Consider the following 27,379-nt stretch of genomic DNA (forward strand, 5'->3'; position numbering starts at 1 on the left):
TGCCCCAGCCCAGCCATGATGCTGCCCCACGGCGCCCCCTAGTTTTGCTATAGAAGTTGCCAAAAACCATCATTATAGATGCAAGGAAATTCCCCAATGAGAATTGTACTGATAAATAAGTTGATTATAAATGCAAAAGAACTGCCCAGTGAGAATGCTGATTCCCAGCACTGTGTCAGGCCCCTTGCTGGTACCTTACATATAGAGATAATGATGGCATTTTCTCCCCTCATTATATGGCACAGGAATCAGACATGGGGATAAAGGGACAGACTTGTTCAGTGCTGGGAAACTGTGCTTATTGCTCCCAACTCCAATTGCAGGAACAGAGAACAGGGAGCCGGATTTACTCACATCAGCTGGGATTCTCATTGGAGGATTTTTCGCATGTTAAAGCAGTCGCTGGCTGTGGGGATTTGGAGGAAAGTTTTATTGGGCAATATTGCTTTAAGAATACAGCCCTGATGTTGCTGGACTACAGCTCCCAGCATGCCCCAAGCTTCATTATATGTTACATTATTGTGGGATTTGTAGCCCAGTAACAACTGAGTAACGTTGGGTTGAGCCGCGCTGGGCAGCAGGGTTTGTATCCCCTTTAAATACCATGAAAATAAAGATAATATCAAGTCTTACCCAGAATCCTCAGCAACATAAACTGTATTCCAATAGCCAGTGACTTGTCTGTAGGTTTCACACTCCTAGGAACAGAAGGGAAACTGTGAGGGGGGGGTTAATACTACAATACTCAGGTACCCAGTACTGATTTACTGCTTGTTCTGCCATTACCTGAGGATGAGCATGAAGGATGGAGTCTGAGCCATACTAGCCAGGCCCCCAGCCAGGCAGGACAGCACCATAAATGGCACTAACAGTTGGCCGCAGACAGTGCCACATGAGCCAGGTTTGGCCGAACCGGCTGCAGGGATACAGGTGCACCTCGTGTAGTTCTGCCGGGAATAAATAATCATTATTGAGAGTTTTTACCACTATATTTGCTATATACAGTACCATATCTAGAATCTCAGCCATAAAGCAGGGCAGGACTGCTGCTTACAATGGGGGGATCAGATAGGGTCTGTGCCACTGTGACAGAATGCTCTGTTATACAGATAGCTAGAATCTCAGCCATAAAGCAGGGCAGGACTGCTGCTTACAATGGGGGGATCAGATAGGATCTGTGCCACTGTGACAGAATGCTCTGTTATACAGATAGCTAGAATCTCAGCCATAAAGCAGGGCAGGACTGCTGCTTACAATGGGGGGATCAGATAGGATCTGTGCCACTGTGACAGAATGCTCTGTTATACAGATAGCTAGAATCTCAGCCATAAAGCAGGGCAGGACTGCTGCTTACAATGGGGGGATCAGATAGGATCTGTGCCACTGTGACAGAATGCTCTGTTATACAGATAGCTAGAATCTCAGCCATAAAGCAGGGCAGGACTGCTGCTTACAATGGGGGGGGGGGGGGGGATAGGATCTGTGCCACTGTGACAGAATGCTCTGTTATACAGATAGCTAGAATCTCAGCCATAAAGCAGGGCAGGACTGCTGCTTACAATGGGGGGATCAGATAGGATCTGTGCCACTGTGACAGAATGCTCTGTTATACAGATAGCTAGAATCTCAGCCATAAAGCAGGGCAGGACTGCTGCTTACAATGGGGGGGGGGGGGATAGGATCTGTGCCACTGTGACAGAATGCTCTGTTATACAGATAGCTAGAATCTCAGCCATAAAGCAGGGCAGGACTGCTGCTTACAATGGGGGGATCAGATAGGATCTGTGCCACTGTGACAGAATTCTCTGTTATACAGATAGCTAGAATCTCAGCCATAAAGCAGGGCAGGACTGCTGCTTACAATGGGGGGATCAGATAGGATCTGTGCCACTGTGACAGAATGCTCTGTTATACAGATAGCTAGAATCTCAGCCATAAAGCAGGGCAGGACTGCTGCTTACAATGGGGGATCAGATAGGATCTGTGCCACTGTGACAGAATGCTCTGTTATACAGATAGCTAGAATCTCAGCCATAAAGCAGGGCAGGACTGCTGCTTACAATGGGGGGATCAGATAGGATCTGTGCCACTGTGACAGAATGCTCTGTTATACAGATAGCTAGAATCTCAGCCATAAAGCAGGGCAGGACTGCTGCTTACAATGGGGGGGATCAGATAGGATCTGTGCCACTGTGACAGAATGCTCTGTTATACAGATAGCTAGAATCTCAGCCATAAAGCAGGGCAGGACTGCTGCTTACAATGGGGGGGGGGGATCAGATAGGATCTGTGCCACTGTGACAGAATGCTCTGTTATACAGATAGCTAGAATCTCAGCCATAAAGCAGGGCAGGACTGCTACTTACAATGGGGGGATCAGATAGGGTCTGTGCCACTGTGACAGAATGCTCTGTTATACAGATAGCTAGAATCTCAGCCATAAAGCAGGGCAGGACTGCTGCTTACAATGGGGGGGGGGGATCAGATAGGATCTGTGCCACTGTGACAGAATGCTCTGTTATACAGATAGCTAGAATCTCAGCCATAAAGCAGGGCAGGACTGCTGCTTACAATGGGGGGATCAGATAGGATCTGTGCCACTGTGACAGAATGCTCTGTTATACAGATAGCTAGAATCTCAGCCATAAAGCAGGGCAGGACTGTATATATATTCTCTGCATGGCTGGTTCAGACTCCTGTACAAATGTAGAAGAAACTAGCTGGTTAACAGAACAGTCAATTCTGCTACATTCATTCAAGAGTCGGAACCAGCCATGCTGAGAGGGATAACGAGTTTCAATAGCATTTACCAATAAGGTTAAAACCAGAATATGGTGTTTACCTTTATAATATGCTACTTACCAGCACTTCTGTCGGCGACTCCCCAAATTGTACAGCCCCGCAGCCGGCGTAGCACGGGGAGATGTACTCTACGCCGTCGGTGCCACACACGGGGTTAAAGGCCGCGCTGGAACATTGGCAGCCGCCGCTACATTCGCTCACGTTCTGCCAGATTCCCGAACTGACAACCGACAATACAGAACATCATTATGAGCATTCTGGGAGTTGGGAATGGGACTCGGCCGGACTTAGGGGGGGGGGATTTATTTAGGGGCTCCTGATATTTGGATTGGAGGGTTTTTTTTCCTGCTGTTGACATGGACGGCAATGGGGGGGGCTTAATGTGCCCTCTCATATGCCATAGAATCTAGCCAAACTGGAATATATATATCAGTAAATATTGCCCTTTTACATCCTTTCCCTTGAGCCGCCATTTAGTGATGGGCTGTGTGCTCCCTCAGAGATCAGCTGACAGGAAGTGATGCAGCTCTAACTGTAACAGGAAGTAGTGTGGGAGCAAAAGGCAGAACTCTGCCCATTCATTGGCTGATGGGGCCTAGCATGTATGGGTGCCTTGGCTTGTTTGTGTGCACTGTGACTCCTATGATCCCAGGGGGCGGCCCTTAGTACCTAAAATGGCAGTTTCCTATTTAGGATTACCCAATGGCACATACTGCTAAATAAGTATATTTATATGAAAATGGTTTATTTAGATGAAGCAGGGTTTTACATATGAGCTGTTTATGGGATATATTATTATAGAGACCTACATTGTTTGGGGTATAGTTTTTCCTTTAAAGGCACATATGCCTTTGCTCCCATGTGTCTTTCAGAAACTTGGACTATTGGACATAACTGTTATGAGAAATGATACTGGAATGTTTGATGTGCCACCTGGGGGGGACAGGGGACGGGGGGACACAGACGCAGGCCTACTTTAGCCAAGCCCCCTACACACCACTCTCCTACCTGAGAGCTAGCGGGTGGGGAGATGAGACATGAGAGAGGGACAGGCAGGAAAGTGAGACATGAGGGGTGGGTAGGGAAGGGGGCCGTGATGGGTGGGTGTGTGCAGAACAGGAGGGGTGGATGGTTAGTGCTTGTATTGTGCGCTGGGTCCCTCTAAAAATAAGGAGGTATATGGTGTATCTGCCCTGGGCGAATACAGATTGTTTGGGGTGTACCAAGATGGCCCCTACATTGGAGTTTCAGTGAGTCAATAGGTGTACCAAGATGGCCCCTACATTGGAGTTTCAGTGAGTCGATAGGTGTACCAAGATGGCCCCTACATTGGAGTTTCAGTGAGTCGATAGGTGTACCAAGATGGCCCCTACATTGGAGTTTCAGTGAGTCGATAGGTGTACCAAGATGGCCCCTACATTGGAGTTTCAGTGAGTCGATAGGTGTATCAAGATGGCCTCTACATTGGCAATTCAGTGATTCAATAGGTGTACCAAGATGGCCCCTACATTGGAGTTTCAGTGAGTCAATAGGTGTAACAAGATGGCCCCTACATTGGAGTTTCAGCGAGTTGATAGGTGTACCAAGATGGCCCCTACATTGGCAATTCAGTGAGTCAATAGGTGTACCAAGATGGCCCCTACATTGGAGTTTCAGTGAGTCGATAGGTGTACCAAGATGGCCCCTACATTGGAGTTTCAGTGAGTCGATAGGTGTAACAAGATGGCCCCTACATTGGCAATTCAGTGAGTCGATAGGTGTACCAAGATGGCCCCTACATTGGAGTTTCAGTGAGTCAATAGGTGTAACAAGATGGCCCCTACATTGGCAATTCAGTGAGTCGATAGGTGTACCAAGATGGCCCCTACATTGGAGTTTCAGTGAGTCGATAGGTGTACCAAGATGGCCCCTACATTAAAGTTTCAGTGAGTCAATAGGTGTATCAAGATGGCCCCTACATTGGCAATTCAGTGATTCAATAGGTGTACCAAGATGGCCCCTACATTGGAGTTTCAGTGAGTCAATAGGTGTAACAAGATGGCCCCTACATTGGAGTTTCAGTGAGTCGATAGGTGTACCAAGATGGCCCCTACATTGGCAATTCAGTGAGTCGATAGGTGTACCAAGATGGCCCCTACATTGGCGTTTCAGTGAGTCGATAGGTGTACCAAGATGGCCCCTACATTGGAGTTTCAGTGAGTCAATAGGTGTACCAAGATGGCCCCTATATTGGAGTTTCAGTGAGTCGATAGGTGTATCAAGATGGCCCCTACATTGGCAATTCAGTGAGTCAATAGGTGTACCAAGATGGCTCCTACATTGGAGTTTCAGTGAGTCGATAGGTGTACCAAGATGGCCCCTATATTGGAGTTTCAGTGAGTCAATAGGTGTACCATGATGGCCCCTATATTGGAGTTTCAGTGAGTCGATAGGTGTATCAAGATGGCCCCTACATTGGCAATTCAGTGAGTCGATAGGTGTATCAAGATGGCCCCTACATTGGCAATTCAGTGAGTCAATAGGTGTAACAAGATGGCCCCTACATTGGAGTTTCAGTGAGTCAATAGGTGTAACAAGATGGCCCCTACATTGGAGTTTCATTGAGTCAATAGGTGTAACAAGATGGCCCCTACATTGGCAATTCAGTGAGTCAATAGGTGTACCAAGATGGCCCCTACATTGGAGTTCCAGTGAGTCAATAGGTGTAACAAGATGGCCCCTACATTGGCAATTCAGTGAGTCAATAGGTGTACCAAGATGGCCCCTACATTGGCAATTCAGTGAGTCGATAGGTGTACCAAGATGGCCCCTACATTGGCAATTCAGTGAGTCGATAGGTGTACCAAGATGGCCCCTACATTGGAGTTTCAGTGAGTCAATAGGTGTAACAAGATGGCCCCTACATTGGAGTTCCAGTGAGTCAATAGGTGTACCAAGATGGCCCCTACATTGGCAATTCAGTGAGTCGATAGGTGTACCAAGATGGCCCCTACATTGGAGTTTCAGTGAGTCAATAGGTGTAACAAGATGGCCCCTACATTGGAGTTTCAGTGAGTCAATAGGTGTACCAAGATGGCCCCTACATTGGAGTTTCAGTGAGTACAAATGAAAGATGGCGGATGTGTGATTTCTCACTAGACTTCACGTGAGGTCTCTTCTTGAGAATTACATGGGCGGGTGTTCGCTCGGCTAACTGTGGTGTAATTGGAATAATGGACAAACACCATTTGGCACAAAACATTTCCAGACTTAGGGACATTATTTAAGAAGCAATTGGACCAGTTGGATTTGTACCTTGAGGAAATATTGGCAAAACGTGCATCCGGCTAATGGAGGGAAAATGTCCCACAGGAACAGGAAGCGTTGCAGTTCCAAGGGGTTGCTATTTGCCCCATTTATTCATTATTATCCATACTAATAAGATTATGGTTACTATAGGACGTACAAACATTTACTCCATTGGGTTACGATTTAACAAAGCCCTGCTGTACCTCTAGGGAATGACTATGAGGAGCATATCTCTAGGTGGGGCCATAGTTACCTGCCCTGGTGGTCCATACGAGGACTTGCAAACTGCTGTGTGGAGCATCCAAGGAAAACTAAAGGAATGGCGGTGAAAATACAGATGATCAACCCAATGACGCACATCAATGCGCTTTGTTTGGGAGTCAAGCGATGCCTCTTCATTATTATCCCTCCCAACACGATGCCAGACATGGCGGCCGGAATGTTGGCAGAACCTAACAACAAGACATAAAATGTTACGTGGCAAGTTCATCCATTTATACTTGTCCTCTGCTGGAACCCTATGGATTCCAACATCACCAGATCAGCAGGGCAGATCTTATATCTACTGTAGCTTGAGATGCCTTTGAGTCAGGCTTCCATCACCACGTTGGGCATCATCTTCACTCTACTGCCTTCCAAACCTTCTTCTACCCATAGCCTTTGTCCATTGACCCTTCCTCACTGTATCTCAATCCAGACCTACACCCACCAAGTCCCATTTTCTGCAGTCACCAAGAGTTATTTTTTCCATGGTAGACAAACTATTGGTCATCTTGGCCAGTCCAGTATTTGTATTAATGACCCTAAATATGATGGGATGTTTAATGCTTCATCAACTCAGGAGTCATGGGTGGAAGGACCTGCTTTCATGCACAGATATTTCCTTTATGGTGTTACCTCAATATCTGTTATTGAATGGTAGGACAGGAAAAGGGGACCTTATGGGATCCTTATGAAGGTGGAGGACTTGGCCTACAGGCTAAGTGATTGGCCTTTGATAAGGGATCTTATGCGAGGGACCCTGGTTCAATGCCCTTAGGCAACTCCTTGTGACTCCTTGGACAAGTCACTTAATCTCCTGGGGTCAGTGACCCCCATTTGAAAGCTGGAAAAAGGCAGGAGATGTAGACAAATTCATGACCAGCTTCATTGACTATTGATTGGACCACTTGTAATTGTAGGGATAGGTGGTCTTTAATGGTGCCATTAAGGAAAGCCATGACCCTTGGTGTGGCTAAAGCACTTACCTATTAGCAGGTTGGCCAAGGAGGCTGTGATAGAGAACTGCCTCTCCAGGAACTTAGCCATGAATGTCGCCAGCCCACACACCATGGCTGACATGTTGCCTTGAGCAAGAACTATAAGGATGAAGACTGGATTTTTCACCGTCCGGAACAGAACCTTAGGAAACACTGAAAGAGAAGAGCAGAGAACATGTATAACTGATACGGCCCCTGACTGGTGTTGGGCTGAGGGAACCGGAGAACTTTTGCCTAGAACACTCATTGATTGATGTGGGATTCCTAAGTCTGAGGGTTCAGAGGTCCCAGCATTTGGGTGACCCCTTTGTGGCCCTCAAGTCGCCCATCGCTACAGAGGGAGGATGATTTGCCAAGGGACCAATGCCCAGAGCTGCGAGCCTTCCTATCTCTGCGCCCCCCTGCCCCCAGTTGGCACAAAGAAGGTGTGAAGTGGAATTTTTCCGGTGACGGACTCTGTATCAAAGCCAACCCCACGGATACCCATTAGCAGGCGCTAAAGTTGCTAAAACAATCACAGTGTGTTCTCACGTCTCTCCCCAAGGGGCTTCAGTAAATATCAGCCGTGAAGTGTCAGAACCCAGATGAGCCCGGCACATAAAATGGTTTTGGGATGCGACACAAGGACATTCAGTAGTAACCTTCAGCTTGCCTGCTCTATGGCATATACAGTAGGGACACTAGGTAGGTACCTAATATATAGGGGCAGAGACAGGGGAAAGTGTTGGAAGGGTTACTGCCTGCCCTGCTCTCATTCCCTACAGAAATAGGGGTTGGTAGCACTAGGTAGGTACCTAATATATAGGGGCAGAGACAGGGGAAAGTGTTGGAAGGGTTACTGCCTGCCCTGCTCTCATTTCCCTACAGAAATAGGGGTTGGTAGCACTAGGTAGGTACCTAATATATAGGGACAGAGACAGGGGAAAGTGTTGGAAGGGTTACTGCCTGCCCTGCTCTCATTTCCCTACAGAAATAGGGGTTGGTAGCACTAGGTAGGTACCTAATATATAGGGGCAGAGACAGGGGAAAGTGTTGGAAGGGTTACTGCCTGCCCTGCTCTCATTTCCCTACAGAAATAGGGGTTGGTAGCACTAGGTAGGTACCTAATAATACACCTTACAATATATCTGTATTATCTGCTCTATGAATAGTTTTGGCAGTGCAGCAAATTCAATATTTTTGTTGGCTGGTTACCCAGGTGCCGGCCAAGTTTTACCCCCCCCCCCCAAGAAACAAGTAAGGCTATTGGTGAATTGTCAGTTTGCTGGCGCCGTCCCATGGGGATTTCAGAGAGAAGAGGAATTTATTTGCTGCCAAATCAGACTGATATATAAGGTGTTTGTGCATCACAGGGACTTTCCTCCCTCGTATCTGCGTTATTGAGAGATAAATGGGATTGTGCTGAGAGTGACGTTCCCATTGGGCTGTGCAGTAAAGTTCTGGCAATGAGACCGACCCACTTGCCTGTAACTCCCAGGACCCCCAGTAACTCCCAGTAACTCCCAGTAACTCCCAGGACCCCCAGTAACTCCCAGTAACTCCCAGGATTCCCAGTAACTCCCAGTAACTCCCAGTAACTCCCAGGACTCCCAGTAACTCCCAGTAACTCCCAGGATTCCCAGTAACTCCCAGTAACTCCCAGGACCCCCAGTAACTCCCAGTAACTCCCAGGATTCCCAGTAACTCCCAGTAACTCCCAGGACTCCCAGTAACTCCCAGGACTCCCAGTAACTCCCAGGACTCCCAGTAACTCCCAGTAACTCCCAGGACTACTTGGTCCCTTCATAGTGTTGGTTGATTTTTGCAGAGCCTCATTTTGAACTGGAGTGCCCCAAGGCCACTCTCCCCCTCCGCCCTTCTCCACACGGATGAAAAAATTTGCAGCAGAAAAATTCGCCGCAAGTCCAAAAATTGCAGCCGGTGTCAAAAAAGAATAGCCACGGGCGACAAAAGGATAGCCGGGCAACAAAATAATAGCCGTGAGCGACAAAAGAATAGCCACACAACATTTTCGCCGTTTCCCGAGTTTTTCACCATTTCGCGGATCTTTTAAAAGATTCACAATTTTTTTGGCGAAGCGAAACGGAACAGATTCGCTCATCACTACTCGGGACCCCTTTGGGGGGTCGAATGGCCCTTTGACAGGGGCTGCCTAAGACCATTCGAAAACACATATTTCCGATGGTCTTAGGAATAATTTTATGGTTGGGGGTCACCCAAACATGAGGAACTGTATTAAAGGGGCGCGGCATTAGGAAGGTTGGGAACCGCTGGTCTAGCACCACCTACTGGATGGAATCTCCGCTCAGGTTCTACCTTTAATGAACTGCGACAGGGTCAGCTTTTCATTTTCTTCAGTTTTACTTTTGATCTCATCCATCAGGCTGGGCTTTGGCTCCTCCGGCTTCTCACTGGGGCCCTGGAGGGAAATAAAATGCAAACATTAAGTCAATGGAAGGAATTCTGAGCCAATCCCCGTTGTATAAAATGTACATTAAATAAAGTGCCCAGGGCACATTTCCATTGTGTTGGTGAGTCGGATCCTCCACGGAACCTTCCATTTAACTACCAGGCAGCCGAGAGCAGGGAGAGCTGCCAGAAAGATCCGTGTCCTTGTTTCACCCCACGGAAATAAACAGTTCCATCAGGATGGAAACACCAATCCCCAATTAAAGGGGACGTATAACCACCACCATTTATTCCCCATAGGAGCAGTACAGCTGTATTAATGTCCTCTGCTCCTTTAACTGCAGCTGCAGTTCCGCCAATATTTTATGTGGTTATGGGGGAACTTGAGCCAAAATAGAGTGAAAAGTACTGGCCTTGTACGTCAAAGGAGAAATATATATATATATAACTGTGCTATTTGTGTAAATGAAATCTCGGAGTAGAAAGTTCCATTCTGACCTCCAGAAACTCAGGGAAAAGCAGAGTAAAACAAACCCCGGGGGCCCAGACGCGAGTCTGTAGTGAGACAAGGTCGGTGCAAAAAGCCTAACGCCGAATGTACAAACACCGCTGTCACTATAAATTATTCATCAGTCCCAGGTTTGTACTGAGAGAATAGAGTCTCCCGTCAGATTATTGGAAAAAGGATTTGCCTTCAGCACAGGAAGGAATAAAATATATAGAGAGGCTGGGGAGGCTGCGCCCCCGGGAGACTGAGAAATACAGATAACTCCAAGGTGCCAGCACTTCCTATGGGAAAGCAAAGGGTTCCAGACTAAAAGTTACATTGTATAATACCCCAGAGCCCACAGCAGGATAAATACAGTGCCAATTCCATGTATAATACCCCAGAACCCACAGCAGGATAAATACAGTGCCAATTCCATGTATAATACCCCAGAACCCACAGCGGGATAAATACAGTGCCAATTCCATGTATAATACCCCAGAACCCACAGCAGATAAATACAGTGCCAATTCCATGTATAATACCCCAGAACCCACAGCAGGATAAATACAGTGCCAATTCCATGTATAATACCCCAGAACCCACAGCGGGATAAATACAGTGCCAATTCCATGTATAATACCCCAGAACCCACAGCGGGATAAATACAGTGCCAATTCCATGTATAATACCCCCAGAACCCACAGCGGGATAAATACAGTGCCAATTCCATGTATAATACCCCAGAACCCACAGCGGGATAAATACAGTGCCAATTCCATGTATAATACCCCAGAACCCACAGCAGGATAAATACAGTGCCAATTCCATGTATAATACCCCAGAACCCACAGCGGGATAAATACAGTGCCAATTCCATGTATAATACCCCAGAACCCACAGCAGGATAAATACAGTGCCAATTCCATGTATAATACCCCAGAACCCACAGCAGATAAATACAGTGCCAATTCCATGTATAATACCCCAGAACCCACAGCGGGATAAATACAGTGCCAATTCCATGTATAATACCCCAGAACCCACAGCAGATAAATACAGTGCCAATTCCATGTATAATACCCCAGAACCCACAGCGGGATAAATACAGTGCCAATTCCATGTATAATACCCCCAGAACCCACAGCGGGATAAATACAGTGCCAATTCCATGTATAATACCCCAGAACCCACAGCGGGATAAATACAGTGCCAATTCCATGTATAATACCCCAGAACCCACAGCAGGATAAATACAGGGCCAATTCCATCTATAATACCCCAGAACCCACAGCGGGATAAATACAGTGCCAATTCCATGTATAATACCCCAGAACCCACAGCGGGATAAATACAGTGCCAATTCCATGTATAATACCCCAGAACCCACAGCGGGATAAATACAGTGCCAATTCCATGTATAATACCCCAGAACCCACAGCGGATAAATACAGTGCCAATTCCATGTATAATACCCCAGAACCCACAGCAGATAAATACAGTGCCAATTCCATGTATAATACCCCAGAACCCACAGCAGATAAATACAGTGCCAATTCCATGTATAATACCCCAGAACCCACAGTAGGATAAATACAGTGCCAATTCCATGTATAATACCCCAGAACCCCCAGCGGGATAAATACAGTGCCAATTCCATGTATAATACCCCAGAACCCACAGCAGGATAAATACAGTGCCAATTCCATGTATAATACCCCAGAGCCCACAGCAGGATAAATACAGGGCCAATTCCATGTATAATACCCCAGAACCCACAGCAGATAAATACAGTGCCAATTCCATGTATAATACCCCAGAGCCCACAGCGGGATAAATACAGTGCCAATTCCATGTATAATACCCCAGAACCCACAGCAGGATAAATACAGTGCCAATTCCATGTATAATACCCCAGAACCCACAGCAGATAAATACAGTGCCAATTCCATGTATAATACCCCAGAACCCACAGCAGGATAAATACAGTGCCAATTCCATGTATAATACCCCAGAACCCACAGCAGATAAATACAGTGCCAATTCCATGTATAATACCCCAGAACCCACAGCAGATAAATACAGTGCCAATTCCATGTATAATACCCCAGAACCCACAGCAGGATAAATACAGTGCCAATTCCATGTATAATACCCCAGAACCCACAGCGGGATAAATACAGTGCCAATTCCATGTATAATACCCCAGAACCCACAGCAGAATAGGGACTTGATTGCATAAATGGTCCTACAGGGAGTCAGAGTGAAGGCCAGTGAGCTGAATATCAGCTTTAAAAGGATTTTTATGGGCCACAATCTGCCCAAGCTCCATATACCAGGAGATGACCGGCCCAATACATGTAATAAGTTGCCCAGTGCTGATGTTCATAATGAAGGCTCACTGGGCAGTTCAGTGTTATTTTGGGGGCCAATGACATTACTCTGGCCCTTTAAACTGAGCCTGTTTACATTGTTATTCTGACTGTGCAAGCGGATCATGCCGGGTGGTGAAAGCACCGACATCAGCAGATTGTAAATAGCCAGTTCCCTAATAGCATCTGGAACCCACTGCCCCCCAGTCACGCTCCCCTGGATCTAATAATATCCTAATAATAATAACTGATGAGCCCACTAGAACCGTGTAACTCCCAGCAGCCTCCCAACTTCCTGGCACAGTATCCTCTATAGTCTGTACCCCCGGGGCAGCCTGAAGGCCAGTTAGGGGGGGGATTTGGGGGTGAGTACTTTTTTGTGCCCTGGGTACCCCTGGAACTATAGCGGGGTGACTGTTACCCCAATGTTTCTATATATCTGTAACCTTGTTATGGGCTAAGGGGGCCCAGCCTGAAGGCCAGTTAGGGGGGGATTTGGGGTGAGTGCTTATTTGTGCCCTGGGTACCCCTGGAACTATAGCAGGGTGACTGTTACCCCAATGTTTCTATATATCTGTAACCTTGTTATGGGCTAAGGGGGCCCAGCCTGAAGGCCAGTTAGGGGGGGATTTGGGGTGAGTGCTTATTTGTGCCCTGGGTACCCCTGGAACTATAGCGGGGTGACTGTTACCCCAATGTTTCTATATATCTGTAACCTTGTTATGGGCTAAGGGGGCCCAGCCTGAAGGCCAGTTAGGGGGGGATTTGGGGTGAGTGCTTATTTGTACCCTGGGTACCCCTGGAACTATAGCAGGGTGACTGTTACCCCAATGTTTCTATATATCTGTAACCTTGTTATGGGCTAAGGGGGCCCAGCCTGAAGGCCAGTTAGGGGGGGATTTGGGGTGAGTGCTTATTTGTGCCCTGGGTACCCCTGGAACTATAGCGGGGTGACTGTTGGGCTAAGGGGGGCCTTGGACCATAAAATGAAAAAAAAAACCTCTCTGTTCCAGAGAAAGAGATTACAGAGAAATTAAAGACAAATCCTATTCTGTATGTAACTAGATACAAATCTATGTGAGTAAATAGAAGGGGGAGGATATATTTAGTATTTATTAGAGATTTACACTAAAGAGCACAGTGTGGGGGTTGGAGGTTCTTTTCATGTAAGAAGCAGTTTATTGGAGAGAATCCCTAATGATCTATTGATTTGTGAGACCGATTCTTCCTTACTATAAATCTAACAACTTAAACATTGCTTGAAAATAGACTATTATGTCACCGAGGGTCTCTGCCCCCGATAATCGATCCAGCGCTGGGGATGGAGAGGTTGGACAACCCCCGACAACTTACAGCTTAATCTATTTACCGGCAGGGAAACTCCCACGGCGCAGAGCTTGCACTCTTATTTTATCTACTTGAATGCTACTATGAGGAATGTAAGGAGTTAATCTCCCCTATTGTGACCAGTACCGTCCGGCTGGAGGTTTATGGAAAGGATGCGGCCCTTTTTAGAGATTTTTACGGCCCCCAAAAACGGCTCAAGAATTCCATTTTAGATGACATCATCATTTCATTCTAATTTACCCCTCCCCCATATCTGTATTATATAGAGAATTAATTGGGGCACTATATCAGTAGAACTGCCCCAGTCTCTCAAGGGAATGGATCCCATAGTTGTCCTTCTATGGAAGGGCTAGACGTTATTGGAGGACCTAAAACAGGAGGCTTCAGTAAGGAGAAGGAGGAGCCTAGGGTGGAAGGAGGAGCCTAGGGTGGAAGAAGGAGCCTAGGGTGGAAGGAGGAGCCTAGGGTGGAAGAAGGAGCCTAGGGTGGAAGAAGGAGCCTAGGGTGGAAGGAGGAGCATAGGGTGGAAGGAGGAGCCTAGGGTGGAAGGAGGAGCCTAGGGTGGAAGGAGGAGCCTCGGGTGGAAGAAGGAGCCTAGGGTGGAAGGAGGAGCCTAGGGTGGAAGGAGGAGGCTAGGGTGGAAGGAGGAGCCTAGGGTGGAAGAAGGAGCCTAGGGTGGAAGGAGGAGCCTAGGGTGGAAGGAGGAGCCTAGGGTAGAAGGAGGAGCCTAGGGTGGAAGAAGGCGCCTAGGGTGGAAGGAGGAGCCTAGGGTGGAAGGAGGAGCCTAGGGTGGGCAGGAGGAGCCTAGGGTGGAAGAAGGAGCCTAGGGTGGAAGAAGGAGCTTAGGGTGGAAGAAGGAGCCTAGGGTGGAAGAAGGCGCCTAGGGTGGAAGGAGGAGCCTAGGGTGGAAGGAGGAGCCTAGGGTGGGCAGGAGGAGCCTAGGGTAGAAGAAGGAGCCTAGGGTGGAAGGAGGAGCTTAGGGTGGAAGAAGGAGCCTAGGGTGGAAGGAGGAGCCTAGGGTGGAAGGAGGAGCCTAGGGTGGAAGAAGGCGCCTAGGGTGGAAGGAGGAGCCTAGGGTGGAAGGAGGAGCTTAGGGTGGAAGAAGGAGCCTAGGGTGGAAGGAAGAGCCTAGGGTGGAAGGAGGAGCCTAGGGTGGAAGGAGGAGCCTAGGGTGGAAGAAGGCGCCTAGGGTGGAAGGAGGAGCCTAGGGTGGAAGGAGGAGCCTAGGGTGGGCAGGACACCTTAGTGGGAGTCACCCCCATGGATGAGCGGTTGCAGTAAGTGATAGGATGGCTACTGTTATACAATGTTCCAGGAGGGGGACATCAAGGGAGACAAATCAAGATGACCCCACTTTCCCTCCCCGGTGGAGCTCTGGGCTGCTGGTGAGTGTGGGTAAGATCCTTACACAATCCATAGCTACATTGTACAGAAGGCTCCTCTCACCTGTTTTGGCATTTCCCTTGGAAATATAAAGTAGGGTATCGAAGCGATGGCGACGACGCTCCCTGCCACCAAGTAGCCGAGCCACCAAGCGCCAATCCAGCGGGGGTCTTTGGGTGTAAGCGTGATTTCATCTGCAGAGAGATGGGAGGGTCACATGACTGCCCACTGGCAAATAAAAATGTCAACTTGGGGTCAGGCAAGAGGTGGGGACCCCTACAGGGGGTTGTGGGGGGGGGCAGTAGGGGCCCCTGGGGCGGCAGCCAAAGTGGGCCCTGCATCCCCCAGTCCTACCCTGGCCATTCAGGCAATCGCCATAATGCCGGGCATCAGGTTGCCAGAGAGGAGGAACAGTCACGTGACCAGAAGGGATGGCCAATCACTATGTCGGAGCACATTAGCTAATAGCAAAAAGAAGGGATACCTACTGAAAGCAGAGACCATAGGGGTAGAAAACAGCCATTTTGCCATTTTAACCCTTTACCACTCAAGCTTTTTGTTCAGCAGCTCTCTAGTTTGGAATTTCAGCTGCTCTCTGGTTGCTAGGGTACTAATTACCTTAGTGACCAGGCATTGGTTTGAATGAGAGACTGGAATATTTATAGGAGAGGCCTAAACAGAAAGATAAGGAATAAAAAGTAACCGTAACAATAAAACTGGAGCCTCACAGAGCAATAGGGTTTGGCTGCCGGGGTCAGTGACCCCCATTTGAAAGCTGCAAAGAGTCAGGAGAAGCCAAATAGTTCAAAAACTATAAAAAGGAAATAATGAAGACCAATTGCAAAGTTGCTAGGAATAGGCCATTCTATAATACTGGGACTGGTAGGATGTGCTCCTGTTTGGCCATAGGTTGCCATGGTAACTACCCTCTCTGCGGGGGGGGATCTGGCAGCCAATAGTAAAACACACAGGAACAGGAAACCAGCCAATTGTTATTCTCGGAGTTGCAGGGAAATTCACCCAAATATTTCTACTTCTGTTTGTTTCATGTGTTGGCGGAATCCGCTCCGGCGCTTCCGCCATCTGTTTCCCCGGGGTCTGAACCCGGCGACATCTGAGGCGAATTATCCTAAATTGCCTTAACCCTTTACCGGCCAGTGAGCTCTCTAATGTGCAAAGCCATAAGTTCTACCCATAACTTATTTTTGCATCCAGCCCCTCTCCTATTCGTATACCAGTCTCTTGTTCAAGCCACACCTTGGTTGCTAAGGCAATTTGGACCCCAGCAACAAGATAGCTGCTAAAACTCCAACTGCAGAGCTTCTGAAAAAAAACAAAAAACTACAAATAATAAAAAATAAAGACCAATTGCAAACTGTCTCAGGATATTACTCTCTACATCATACTACTCAAAGGTGAATAAACCCCTTTAACCATAATTTGACCAATTAATTGTAGTCTCTATGTGTAAATCTAAGCTTATTACAGATATATATATATATATTGCTTGGTTCCTGGGGAAGCTCTCAGGAAAGGCAGAAATATATATATATATAAAGAGATATAATTTAGATATAATTTTCTTTACCTGCACCCAGGCCAGTTGGTCCTACAGTTAAGGGTAATGATCCTCTTTGTTCTTTTATATATATGTATATATATATATATATATATACTGTATATATATATCTGCTTTTCCAGAGAGCTCCCAAGCTGCTGGATATACAACACATTATCGGGGGGAATCCTGCAGGGAAGGTTGGAAGCCAGTGCGGCCCCCATCTCAGTGCTGGGCTAAGAATAGCAATGGGCCGGGCAGGGGGGTTTAGCCAGGGGAGGATGCGGGCGGTACAGGGGCCCCGCTGGGTGAGAATGTGGGGGCACAAACCTGCTGCTCAAGCGGAAAGTTCACTGGGTCAGACTCACCGGCAGAAAGCTTGTCAATGTCAACATAGAAGCGCAACATGGCGGAACCGAGAATAAACGCCACTCCCGGCCCCATCACGGTCACAGCAAACAGGATCCCTGCAACAAAGGCAACTTGCAGTCACACTTTAGTTCCAATTCCATTTCATTTATTGACATTTTTCTGGCATTCAACCGTCTTGTTGCTAAGGTCACGGGCCTTAGCAACAAGCAGGGATTGCGCATAAAACGCTGAGAAAGTACATCATTTCATCCAGGGAACAGTGTTAAAGGCAAAGCCCCCTGAGGGCTTTAAGTTCAGCTCCCTTCAAAGGATGCTGGGAGTTGTAGTTTGCAAGGAGGGATGTTAATTTCAAACGACTGGGCTGAAATGCATGCTGGGAGAGGGAGAAATGTGTCTCAACCCTTTCTCCTTGTAGAGTGTAAGCTCTTTTGGGCAGGGCTCTCTTCCCCTCCTGTATCGGTTACTGATTGCTTTATATGTTACTCCTTGTAGAGTGTAAGCTCTTTTGGGCAGGGCTCCCTTCCTCTCCTGTATCGGTTACTGATTGCTGTATATGTTACTCCTTGTAGAGTGTAAGCTCTTTTGGGCAGGGCTCCCTTCCCCTCCTGTATCGGTTACTGATTGCTTTATATGTTACTCCTTGTAGAGTGTAAGCTCTTTTGGGCAGGGCTCCCTTCCCCTCCTGTATCGGTTACTGATTGCTTTATATGTTACTCCTTGTAGAGTGTAAGCTCTTTTGGGCAGGGCTCCCTTCCCCTCCTGTATCGGTTACTGATTGCTGTATATGTTACTCCTTGTAGAGTGTAAGCTCTTTTGGGCAGGGCTCTCTTCCCCTCCTGTATCGGTTACTGATTGCTTTATATGTTACTCCTTGTAGATTGTAAGCTCTTTTGGGCAGGGCTCCCTTCCCCTCCTGTATCGGTTACTGATTGCTTTATATGTTACTCCTTGTAGAGTGTAAGCTCTTTTGGGCAGGGCTCCATTCCCCTCCTGTATCGGTTACTGATTGCTGTATATGTTACTCCTTGTAGAGTGTAAGCTCTTTTGGGCAGGGCTCCCTTCCCCTCCTGTATCGGTTACTGATTGCTTTATATGTTACTCCTTGTAGATTGTAAGCTCTTTTGGGCAGGGCTCCCTTCCCCTCCTGTATTGGTTACTGATTGCTGTATATGTTACTCCTTGTAGAGTGTAAGCTCTTTTGGGCAGGGCTCCCTTCCCCTCCTGTATCGGTTACTGATTGCTTTATATGTTACTCCTTGTAGAGTGTAAGCTCTTTTGGGCAGGGCTCCCTTCCCCTCCTGTATCGGTTACTGATTGCTTTATATGTTACTCCTTGTAGAGTGTAAGCTCTTTTGGGCAGGGCTCCCTTCCCCTCCTGTATCGGTTACTGATTGCTGTATATGTTACTCCTTGTAGAGTGTAAGCTCTTTTGGGCAGGGCTCCCTTCCCCTCCTGTATCGGTTACTGATTGCTGTATATGTTACTCCTTGTAGAGTGTAAGCTCTTTTGGGCAGGGCTCCCTTCCCCTCCTGTATCGGTTACTGATTGCTGTATATGTTACTCCTTGTAGAGTGTAAGCTCTTTTGGGCAGGGCTCCCTTCCCCTCCTGTATCGGTTACTGATTGCTGTATATGTTACTCTGTATGCCCAATGTATGAAACCCACTTATTGTACAGCGCTGCGGGGTATGTTGGCGCTTTATAAATAAATGTTAATAATAATAATAATGATATAATATCACCCCAGTCCGGGCAGGTACTTCCATTGCTGACATGTTACTGCCTGCTCACCCCCCCCATTTCACTCTGACTGTACCAGGGCACCCCCACAGGGTCTCTATGCTGTACATGGCACAATCCAGTTGATATACCCCCCCACACCCCAGTCTTTGCCTAAGCCGCCCACCCCACAACCCAGGTTTGGCAGCTTTGGGTCGGCAGTCTCAGAAGAGGTTCTGCAGCAGTTTGGGTTCCTACCGATATAAAGGGGAGAGTTTCTTTTACTGGCGAAGTCGTCGATGTAGGAGATGCCAAAGGGCTGGATGGGCACGCTGCCGATGCCAAGCAGGATCTGTCCCAGGAACAGAATGAACAGAACATTCTTATTCGCCTTCTGGACGCCCTCCACACATTGGTCATTATCAGAGCTTTTGATTGGTCCGTTAGGCTGGCAGATGTCGGTGACGTTGCTGAGAAGACCTGGGTATAGAAAAGGGTTATCTGGTCGCTGCTGATGCCAATTGGCACATAGTTATACAGATACACCTGCTAAATATATATATATATATATGTGGCTTATTTATATTCCCTGCACTGCTAACATGCTATAGACACTCATTATTTATTGGGCTGGGGGGGGGGGCTGATTGGGCCTCTGGGTAATTGGAATGCCAGGGCCTATTTTGAACCCTAACCCTATTTTGAATCCCAGTCCAGGCCTGTTGGCCCGGGCAGATGTAAATATCCCCTCTATGTGCTGTTGGTTCCTAACAACAACAAACTCCTCCCATAACCCCACTACACTGTAAGCCCCACCCCTACACTATAAGCCCCACTTCCTACACTGTAAGTCCCACCCCCTACACTGTAAGCCCCAACCCATACACTGTAAGCCCCACCCCTACATTGTAAGCCCCAACCCATATAGGGGGCTGTTCCTGCTGAATTGTGCTTAGTACAGGGGAATCCCAGTGCATTCTGGAACCCCCTTTTCACCCTGTGCTGTTACATCAGTGGGTATAAATATAATATAATAAGCCCCAACCCATACACTGTAAGCCCCACCCCTACATTGTAAGCCCCAACCCATACACTGTAAGCCCCACCCCTACATTGTAAGCCCCACCTCCTACACTGTAAGTCCCACTCCCTACACTGTAAGCCCCACCCCTACACTGTAAGCCCTGCCCCTACACTGTAAGACCCACCCCCTACATTGTAAGCCCCTTGTCATCACAGGTTCCAGGTTCCATTATGGGGCCCTGACTGAAGTACCTTCTAGGCCCCACCTGTTTGGGCCAATATTCCTTCGTTAGGGTACAGGGATGCTACCTGGTCATTATCTCCCCTGGCTGGGGCAGTATTACAACTTTACTGGCAATGTAGTTGGTGGTACATTTGTAATACCTTGTTCTCCACCCCAGCCCACCTCTTATCTGCCCCAGCCCACCTCTGATCCACCCCAGCCCACCTCTTATCTGCCCCAGCCCACCTCTGATCCACCCCAGCCCACCTCTTATCTGCCCCAGCCCACCTCTGATCCACCCCAGCCCACCTCTGATCCACCCCAGCCCACCTCTGATCCACCCCAGCCCACCTCTGATCCACCCCAGCCCACCTCTGATCCACCCCAGCCCACCTCTTATCTGCCACAGCCCACCTCTGATCCACCCCAGCCCACCTCTGATCCTACCCCGCCCACCTCTTATCTGCCACAGCCCACCTCTGATCCACCCCAGCCCACCTCTTATCTGCCACAGCCCACCTCTGATCCACCCCAGCCCACCTCTTATCTGCCACAGCCCACCTCTGATCCTACCCCGCCCACCTCTTATCTGCCACAGCCCACCTCTGATCCACCCCAGCCCACCTCTTATCTGCCACAGCCCACCTCTGATCCTACCCCGCCCACCTCTTATCTGCCCCAGCCCACCTCTGATCCACCCCAGCCCACCTCTTATCTGCCCCAGCCCACCTCTGATCCACCCCAGCCCACCTCTTATCTGCCACAGCCCACCTCTGATCCACCCCAGCCCACCTCTTATCTGCCCCAGCCCACCTCTGATCCACCCCAGCCCACCTCTTATCTGCCCCAGCCCACCTCTGATCCACCCCAGCCCACCTCTTATCTGCCACAGCCCACCTCTGATCCACCCCAGCCCACCTCTTATCTGCCACAGCCCACCTCTGATCCTACCCCGCCCACCTCTTATCTGCCACAGCCCACCTCTGATCCTACCCCGCCCACCTCTTATCTGCCACAGCCCACCTCTGATCCTACCCCGCCCACCTCTTATCTGCCACAGCCCACCTCTGATCCTACCCCGCCCACCTCTTATCTGCCACAGCCCACCTCTGATCCACCCCAGCCCACCTCTTATCTGCCACAGCCCACCTCTGATCCACCCCAGCCCACCTCTGATCCACCCCAGCCCACCTCTGATCCACCCCAGCCCACCTCTTATCTGCCCCAGCCCACCTCTGATCCACCCCAGCCCACCTCTTATCTGCCCCAGCCCACCTCTGATCCACCCCAGCCCACCTCTTATCTGCCCCAGCCCACCTCTGATCCTACCCCAGCCCACCTCTTATCTGCCACAGCCCACCTCTGATCCACCCCAGCCCACCTCTTATCTGCCCCAGCCCACCTCTGATCCTACCCCGCCCACCTCTTATCTGCCCCAGCCCACCTCTTATCTGCCCCAGCCCACCTCTGATCCACCCCAGCCCACCTCTTATCTGCCACAGCCCACCTCTGATCCTACCCCGCCCACCTCTTATCTGCCACAGCCCACCTCTGATCCACCCCAGCCCACCTCTTATCTGCCACAGCCCACCTCTGATCCACCCCAGCCCACCTCTGATCCACCCCAGCCCACCTCTGATCCACCCCAGCCCACCTCTTATCTGCCACAGCCCACCTCTGATCCACCCCAGCCCACCTCTTATCTGCCCCAGCCCACCTCTGATCCACCCCAGCCCACCTCTTATCTGCCCCAGCCCACCTCTGATCCTACCCCAGCCCACCTCTTATCTGCCACAGCCCACCTCTGATCCACCCCAGCCCACCTCTTATCTGCCCCAGCCCACCTCTGATCCTACCCCGCCCACCTCTTATCTGCCCCAGCCCACCTCTTATCTGCCCCAGCCCACCTCTGATCCACCCCAGCCCACCTCTGATCCACCCCAGCCCACCTCTGATCCACCCCAGCCCACCTCTGATCCACCCCAGCCCACCTCTGATCCTACCCCGCCCACCTCTTATCTGCCACAGCCCACCTCTGATCCTACCCCGCCCACCTCTGATCCACCCCAGCCCCCCTCCCAGTTCCCTTTCTACCCTGCCCTCAAACTATTTGCCCTCAAATCCAGCCCCCCTGACTTCATGCCCCGCCCCCATTCAGGCCATAGCTCCACCCCTGCGCATGAATAAAGGGACGTACTTGCCACGGACTTGTCATACTCGTAAGGGCCCATAATGAAGTGCGGCAGAGACATGAGGAACCCGGCGGCGCAGACGATAATAGCGCCACAGCCAATAAAGCGCGGCCGGTGCACCCGACTCCCGAAGTAACTGACGAACACAATCAGCACCGTGTTCCCGATCTGTGGGGAGAAGCAGGGGGAGCGTTACATATATATTGGATTTTATTATATTGTAGGTCTCTATAAAAATATATTGCATAAACAGCTCATATCTAAATAAACCATTTTCATATAAATATACTTATTTAGCAGTATGTGCCATTGGGTAATCCTAAATAGGAAACTGCCATTTTATGTACTAAGGGCCGCCCCCTGGGATCATAGGCGTCACAGTGCACACAAACAAGCCAAGGCACACATACATGCTAGGCCCCATCAGCCAATGAATGGGCAGAGTTCTGCCTTTTGCTCCCACACTGCTTCCTGTTACAGTTAGAGCTGCATCACTTCCTGTCAGCTGATCTCTGAGGGAGCACACAGCCCATCACTAAATGGCGGCTCAAGGGAAAGAGTCATTCCAATGGAATGGCTCTCCAAGTGAAAACTGAAATATTGCATAAAACATCTCAAACATCCAAGTGCCACCCCCTGATGGCACCGCCCCATCCCACCCACAAACCATTGCGGCCCCGCCCCTGACATTGCTTGTCCTGCCCCCTACACATGGTCTTACGTATAATCTCCAACCGTGGGGAAATAAGAATCTGAAAGGAGATCTGAACCCAATAAGGAATTGTTATATTTGTATTCTGGGTGCTCTCTGAGCACGTTTGCAGTATCAATAAATTATGTATTTTTAGTGGTTTCTAAGATATTCTGAGTAGGCTTTTAGGGGGCTAAACTTAGGGGGCTGTTCCTGCTGAATTGTGCTTAGTACAGGGGAATCCCTATGTGCCATAGTTTTATGGGATCTCTCTGTACAGACTATGAGCAAACTTAGGGGGCTGTTCCTGCTGAATTGTGCTTAGTACAGGGGAATCCCTATGTGCCATAGTTTTATGGTATCTCTCTGTACAGGCTATGGGCAAACTTAGGGGGCTGTTCCTGCTGAATTGTGCTTAGTACAGGGGAATCCCTATGTGCCATAGTGTTATGGTATCTCTCTGTACAGGCTATGGGCAAACTTAGGGGGCTGTTCCTGCTGAATTGTGCTTAGTACAGGGGAATCACTATGTGCCATAGTTTTATGGTATCTCTCTGTACAGGCTATGAGCAAACTTAGGGGGCTGTTCCTGCTGAATTGTGCTTAGTACAGGGGAATCCCTATGTGCCATAGTTTTATGGGATCTCTCTGTACAGACTATGAGCAAACTTAGGGGGCTGTTCCTGCTGAATTGTGCTTAGTACAGGGGAATCCCTATGTGCCATAGTTTTATGGTATCTCTCTGTACAGGCTATGAGCAAACTTAGGGGGCTGTTCCTGCTGAATTGTGCTTAGTACAGGGGAATCCCTATGTGCCATAGTTTTATGGTATCTCTCTGTACAGGCTATGGGCAAACTTAGGGGGCTGTTCCTGCTGAATTGTGCTTAGTACAGGGGAATCCCTATGTGCCATAGTTTTATGGTATCTCTCTGTACAGGCTATGGGCAAACTTAGGGGCTGTTCCTGCTGAATTGTGCTTAGTACAGGGGAATCCCAGTGCATTCTGGAACCCCCTTTTCACCCTGTGCTGTTACATCAGTGGGTATAAATATAATATAATAAGTAAGAATCCCTCGTGCCGCAGAGTCTCCCCCCCCCCTCAGATTTCTTGTAACAGTCTCTGTTTATCCTTGGCCTCATTTTTCTATCCTCCAGTTTCCTGCAGATCCCCCCCCCCCCCCATTAACCTTCCGCACTCCTCCTGGGACCCAATCTCACCTGTGCCCTTGTCGGCTGCCAACCATTAACCATTTGAGTGCCCGGGGGCTATAAGTAATAGTGCAGCAGTCTGACCCCAGAATCTCACAGGCTGCCCCGGGGGGGGGGGGGTATTTTGTAAATCAGTGGGGGTCATTTATACATTATTTGCACAGTGAACATATTTGCCCTGCAATTTTGGACACATGCAACTTTTTTTTGGTCGCTGCAGGGGAGGGGGGCCTGAATAAACATTATTGCCTGACAATAGGAAGCCCCCCCTAGGAAGCCGACGCCCACTCTCCCTTTGTACCTCATTGAAGGACGAGAGAATTCCCGACGTCTGGCTGGAAATCCCGAAACGTTTCTCGATGGTGGAGATGGAGCTGCGCAGGTATCCGGAGAGGAGGAGCTGCGAGAGCTGCAGGAACCCGTGGCACAGCACGAACACCTGCAATGGGGGGGTATAGAGACTTCTGATTATTCTGGGGGCGCCCCATTCCCTGTGTCCCCCAAAACATACCCCAGTATATGGCCCAGGGAGGGAAATACCCCCAACACCCCTAACTGATACTGTCACACAGTCGCCAAGGCTGAAAAGACATTAATAATCCAAATGTGACCCTTTTGGGGTATAATGTAACTTCCCCTTTAATGCTATGGACCATAGCCCCTTCCTTTGCTGTTGTTTAAATTGCCTTTCCTCCACTCCCAAGGTCTAGCCCCATGTCCCTTGCCTTCCTCTGGGGGTGTCTATAGCAACCTTGCCCCAACTTTCTGCTGCAGCACCATATAGAATGGGTTTGCTGGGATGGGAAGAACCTGAGTGCACAGGACCCTGACCCCCAACCCAACTGAACCCCGACTGTGAGACTGACCCCCAACATCACTGCCCAACCTCACTAATGCCCTTGTGGCTGAATGGGAGCAACTCCCAGCAACACTGTCCCACCATCTAGTGGGAACCTTCCCAGAAGGGCAGGGGCAGTTATAGCAGCAAGGGGAGGGGTAACCCAACTGACCCCCTGTGGGATAGAACCCCGACTGTGAGCCTGACCCCCAACATCACTGCCCAACCTCACTAATGCCCTTGTGGCTGAATGGGAGCAACTCCCAGCCACACTGTCCCACCATCTAGTGGGAACCTTCCCAGAAGGGCAGGGGCAGTTATAGCAGCAAGGGGAGGGGTAACCCAACTGACCCCCTGTGGGATAGAACCCCGACTGTGAGCCTGACCCCCAACATCACTGCCCAACCTCACTAATGCCCTTGTGGCTGAATGGGAGCAACTCCCAGCCACACTGTCCCACCATCTAGTGGGAACCTTCCCAGAAGGGCAGGGGCAGTTATAGCAGCAAGGGGAGGGGCAACCCAACTGACCCCCTGTGGGATAGAACCCCGACTGTGAGCCTGACCCCCAACATCACTGCCCAACCTCACTAATGCCCTTGTGGCTGAATGGGAGCAACTCCCAGCAACACTGTTCCACCATCTAGTGGGAACCCTCCCAGAAGGGCAGGGGCAGTTATAGCAGCAAGGGGGGGGGCAACTTCATATTAACTCCCTGGCAATGAGATGTTGGGCAGGCAGGGGCCCCATACTTTAGTCCATATGTTGCTTATTAGCAAATCAAGGTGCCACTCTATCTTGCACCTATTAGAGTGAATTACAACATATCTGCCCTAGTGACTGCCCTGAGCCAATCTGCACCAGTAAGTAGTGGGGCAATTATGTTGAAGTGCTGGTGTAACAAAGGCCAACTTTCCCAAATTGTGTAACAGTCCCTAATATCTTTTTGGTGCTAGTTATTAAATATATTGGGCCGTTATGTTACAGAGGCAATAATAACAGAATCACCGTGCTGTTCTGTTGGAGTTTCTATGGTTCTTTTAATCTGATGAAATAGAAAGAACATGATTATGAAACCCACAGAATTATCTCCGGGACCCTCGGCTGAGCCATGAATTTGGCATTTTAATATAAGGTTAGTGGAGTCCAGACAGAGGCCCGCCCCCTGATTAGTCACATGATCTGCTTGTTATTTTATTAATCGTTATTTATTATATATTATTTAATTGATCTCCTCTGTAAAGCCCAACTGCTCAGTCAGGAACTAGGTACTTATTATTAGCCTAGATTTATATAAAGCCGCCGTATTCCACAACATAGATCTGATAGGAAGTGCTTTACTGTATAATGGGACCCACCAGGGTGTTCCCCGGGACCCGGGCAGGCCCGTCTGGGCATTAGGGGCAATGTAATAATAATAGTAACCCAATCTAGTAACCCCCAGCAACCAGTCAGCTGGCGGCATATTTTGAAAGCAAACATCTTACTGGTTGCTATGGGTTACTAGACTCGGGCAAACTTTGCAACATACAATCTTTCTGTGCAGAGAGTCCGTGCAAGTTGCTAATAATCTCGGGTTCTCGAGGGAAATCATTTTGACTTGTTTAGAGCAGAAATTCTTTATTAGCGGCCGACGGCAGAAATGATGTTGGTTCCCCCGCGCGGGGCTCTCAGTTGCTACGAGTTCCATTAACATGACTGATACATGGAGACCAGTGGGTACCGCTGGACAGCAATAAGTTCTGAGCAACTAACCCCCTCTAGGCCGTCAGATCCGCGAGGCCCAATGTTTTTGTTGCCTTCGAAATTGTTATTGCTGGAACTGTTCTGGAAGTTTAGTACATCCCATGTGAAACTGTGGGATCTTTTATATGGAAACTATCCAGGGAGCCCCCCTTATCCAGAAAACCCATAGATCTAAACATTCTGTACAACAAATGAACAGATTCACCTCCAGATCATCCAGTGACTCACCAATGACCAATGCTTGACTAACGACAAAAGACTGACCAGTGACTAACTAATGACAAAAGACTGACCAGTGACTAACCAATGACCAATGACAAAAGACTGACCAGTGACTAACCAATGACAAAAGACTGACCAGTGACTAACCAATGACAAAAGACTGACCAGTGACTAACCAATGACAAAAGACTGACCAGTGACTAACCAATGACAAAAAGACTGACCAGTGACTAACCAATG

General features: G+C 48.9%; 1 protein-coding gene across 4 annotated transcripts in view; it reads right to left on the minus strand.

The window, feature by feature from the left end:
• Positions 1–27,379, minus strand: part of slco2b1 (solute carrier organic anion transporter family member 2B1) — a 70,550-nt gene that overhangs the window by 2,231 nt on the left and 40,940 nt on the right. For all 4 annotated transcript variants that reach the window (XM_031895617.1, XM_031895618.1, XM_031895619.1 and 1 more), the window contains 11 exons: positions 24,636–24,773; positions 22,439–22,601; positions 19,254–19,475; positions 17,274–17,372; positions 15,411–15,541; positions 9,666–9,768; positions 7,338–7,502; positions 6,344–6,542; positions 2,863–3,022; positions 787–947; positions 634–698 (listed from right to left, as the gene is read on the minus strand). In XM_031895617.1, the coding sequence (XP_031751477.1) occupies positions 634–698; positions 787–947; positions 2,863–3,022; positions 6,344–6,542; positions 7,338–7,502; positions 9,666–9,768; positions 15,411–15,541; positions 17,274–17,372; positions 19,254–19,475; positions 22,439–22,601; positions 24,636–24,773 (1,606 nt within the window). The remainder of the gene's footprint in view (positions 1–633; positions 699–786; positions 948–2,862; positions 3,023–6,343; positions 6,543–7,337; positions 7,503–9,665; positions 9,769–15,410; positions 15,542–17,273; positions 17,373–19,253; positions 19,476–22,438; positions 22,602–24,635; positions 24,774–27,379) is intronic.

The sequence above is a fragment of the Xenopus tropicalis genome, chromosome 2, assembly GCF_000004195.4.
Source record: "Xenopus tropicalis strain Nigerian chromosome 2, UCB_Xtro_10.0, whole genome shotgun sequence".
Classification (NCBI taxonomy): domain Eukaryota; kingdom Metazoa; phylum Chordata; class Amphibia; order Anura; family Pipidae; genus Xenopus; species Xenopus tropicalis.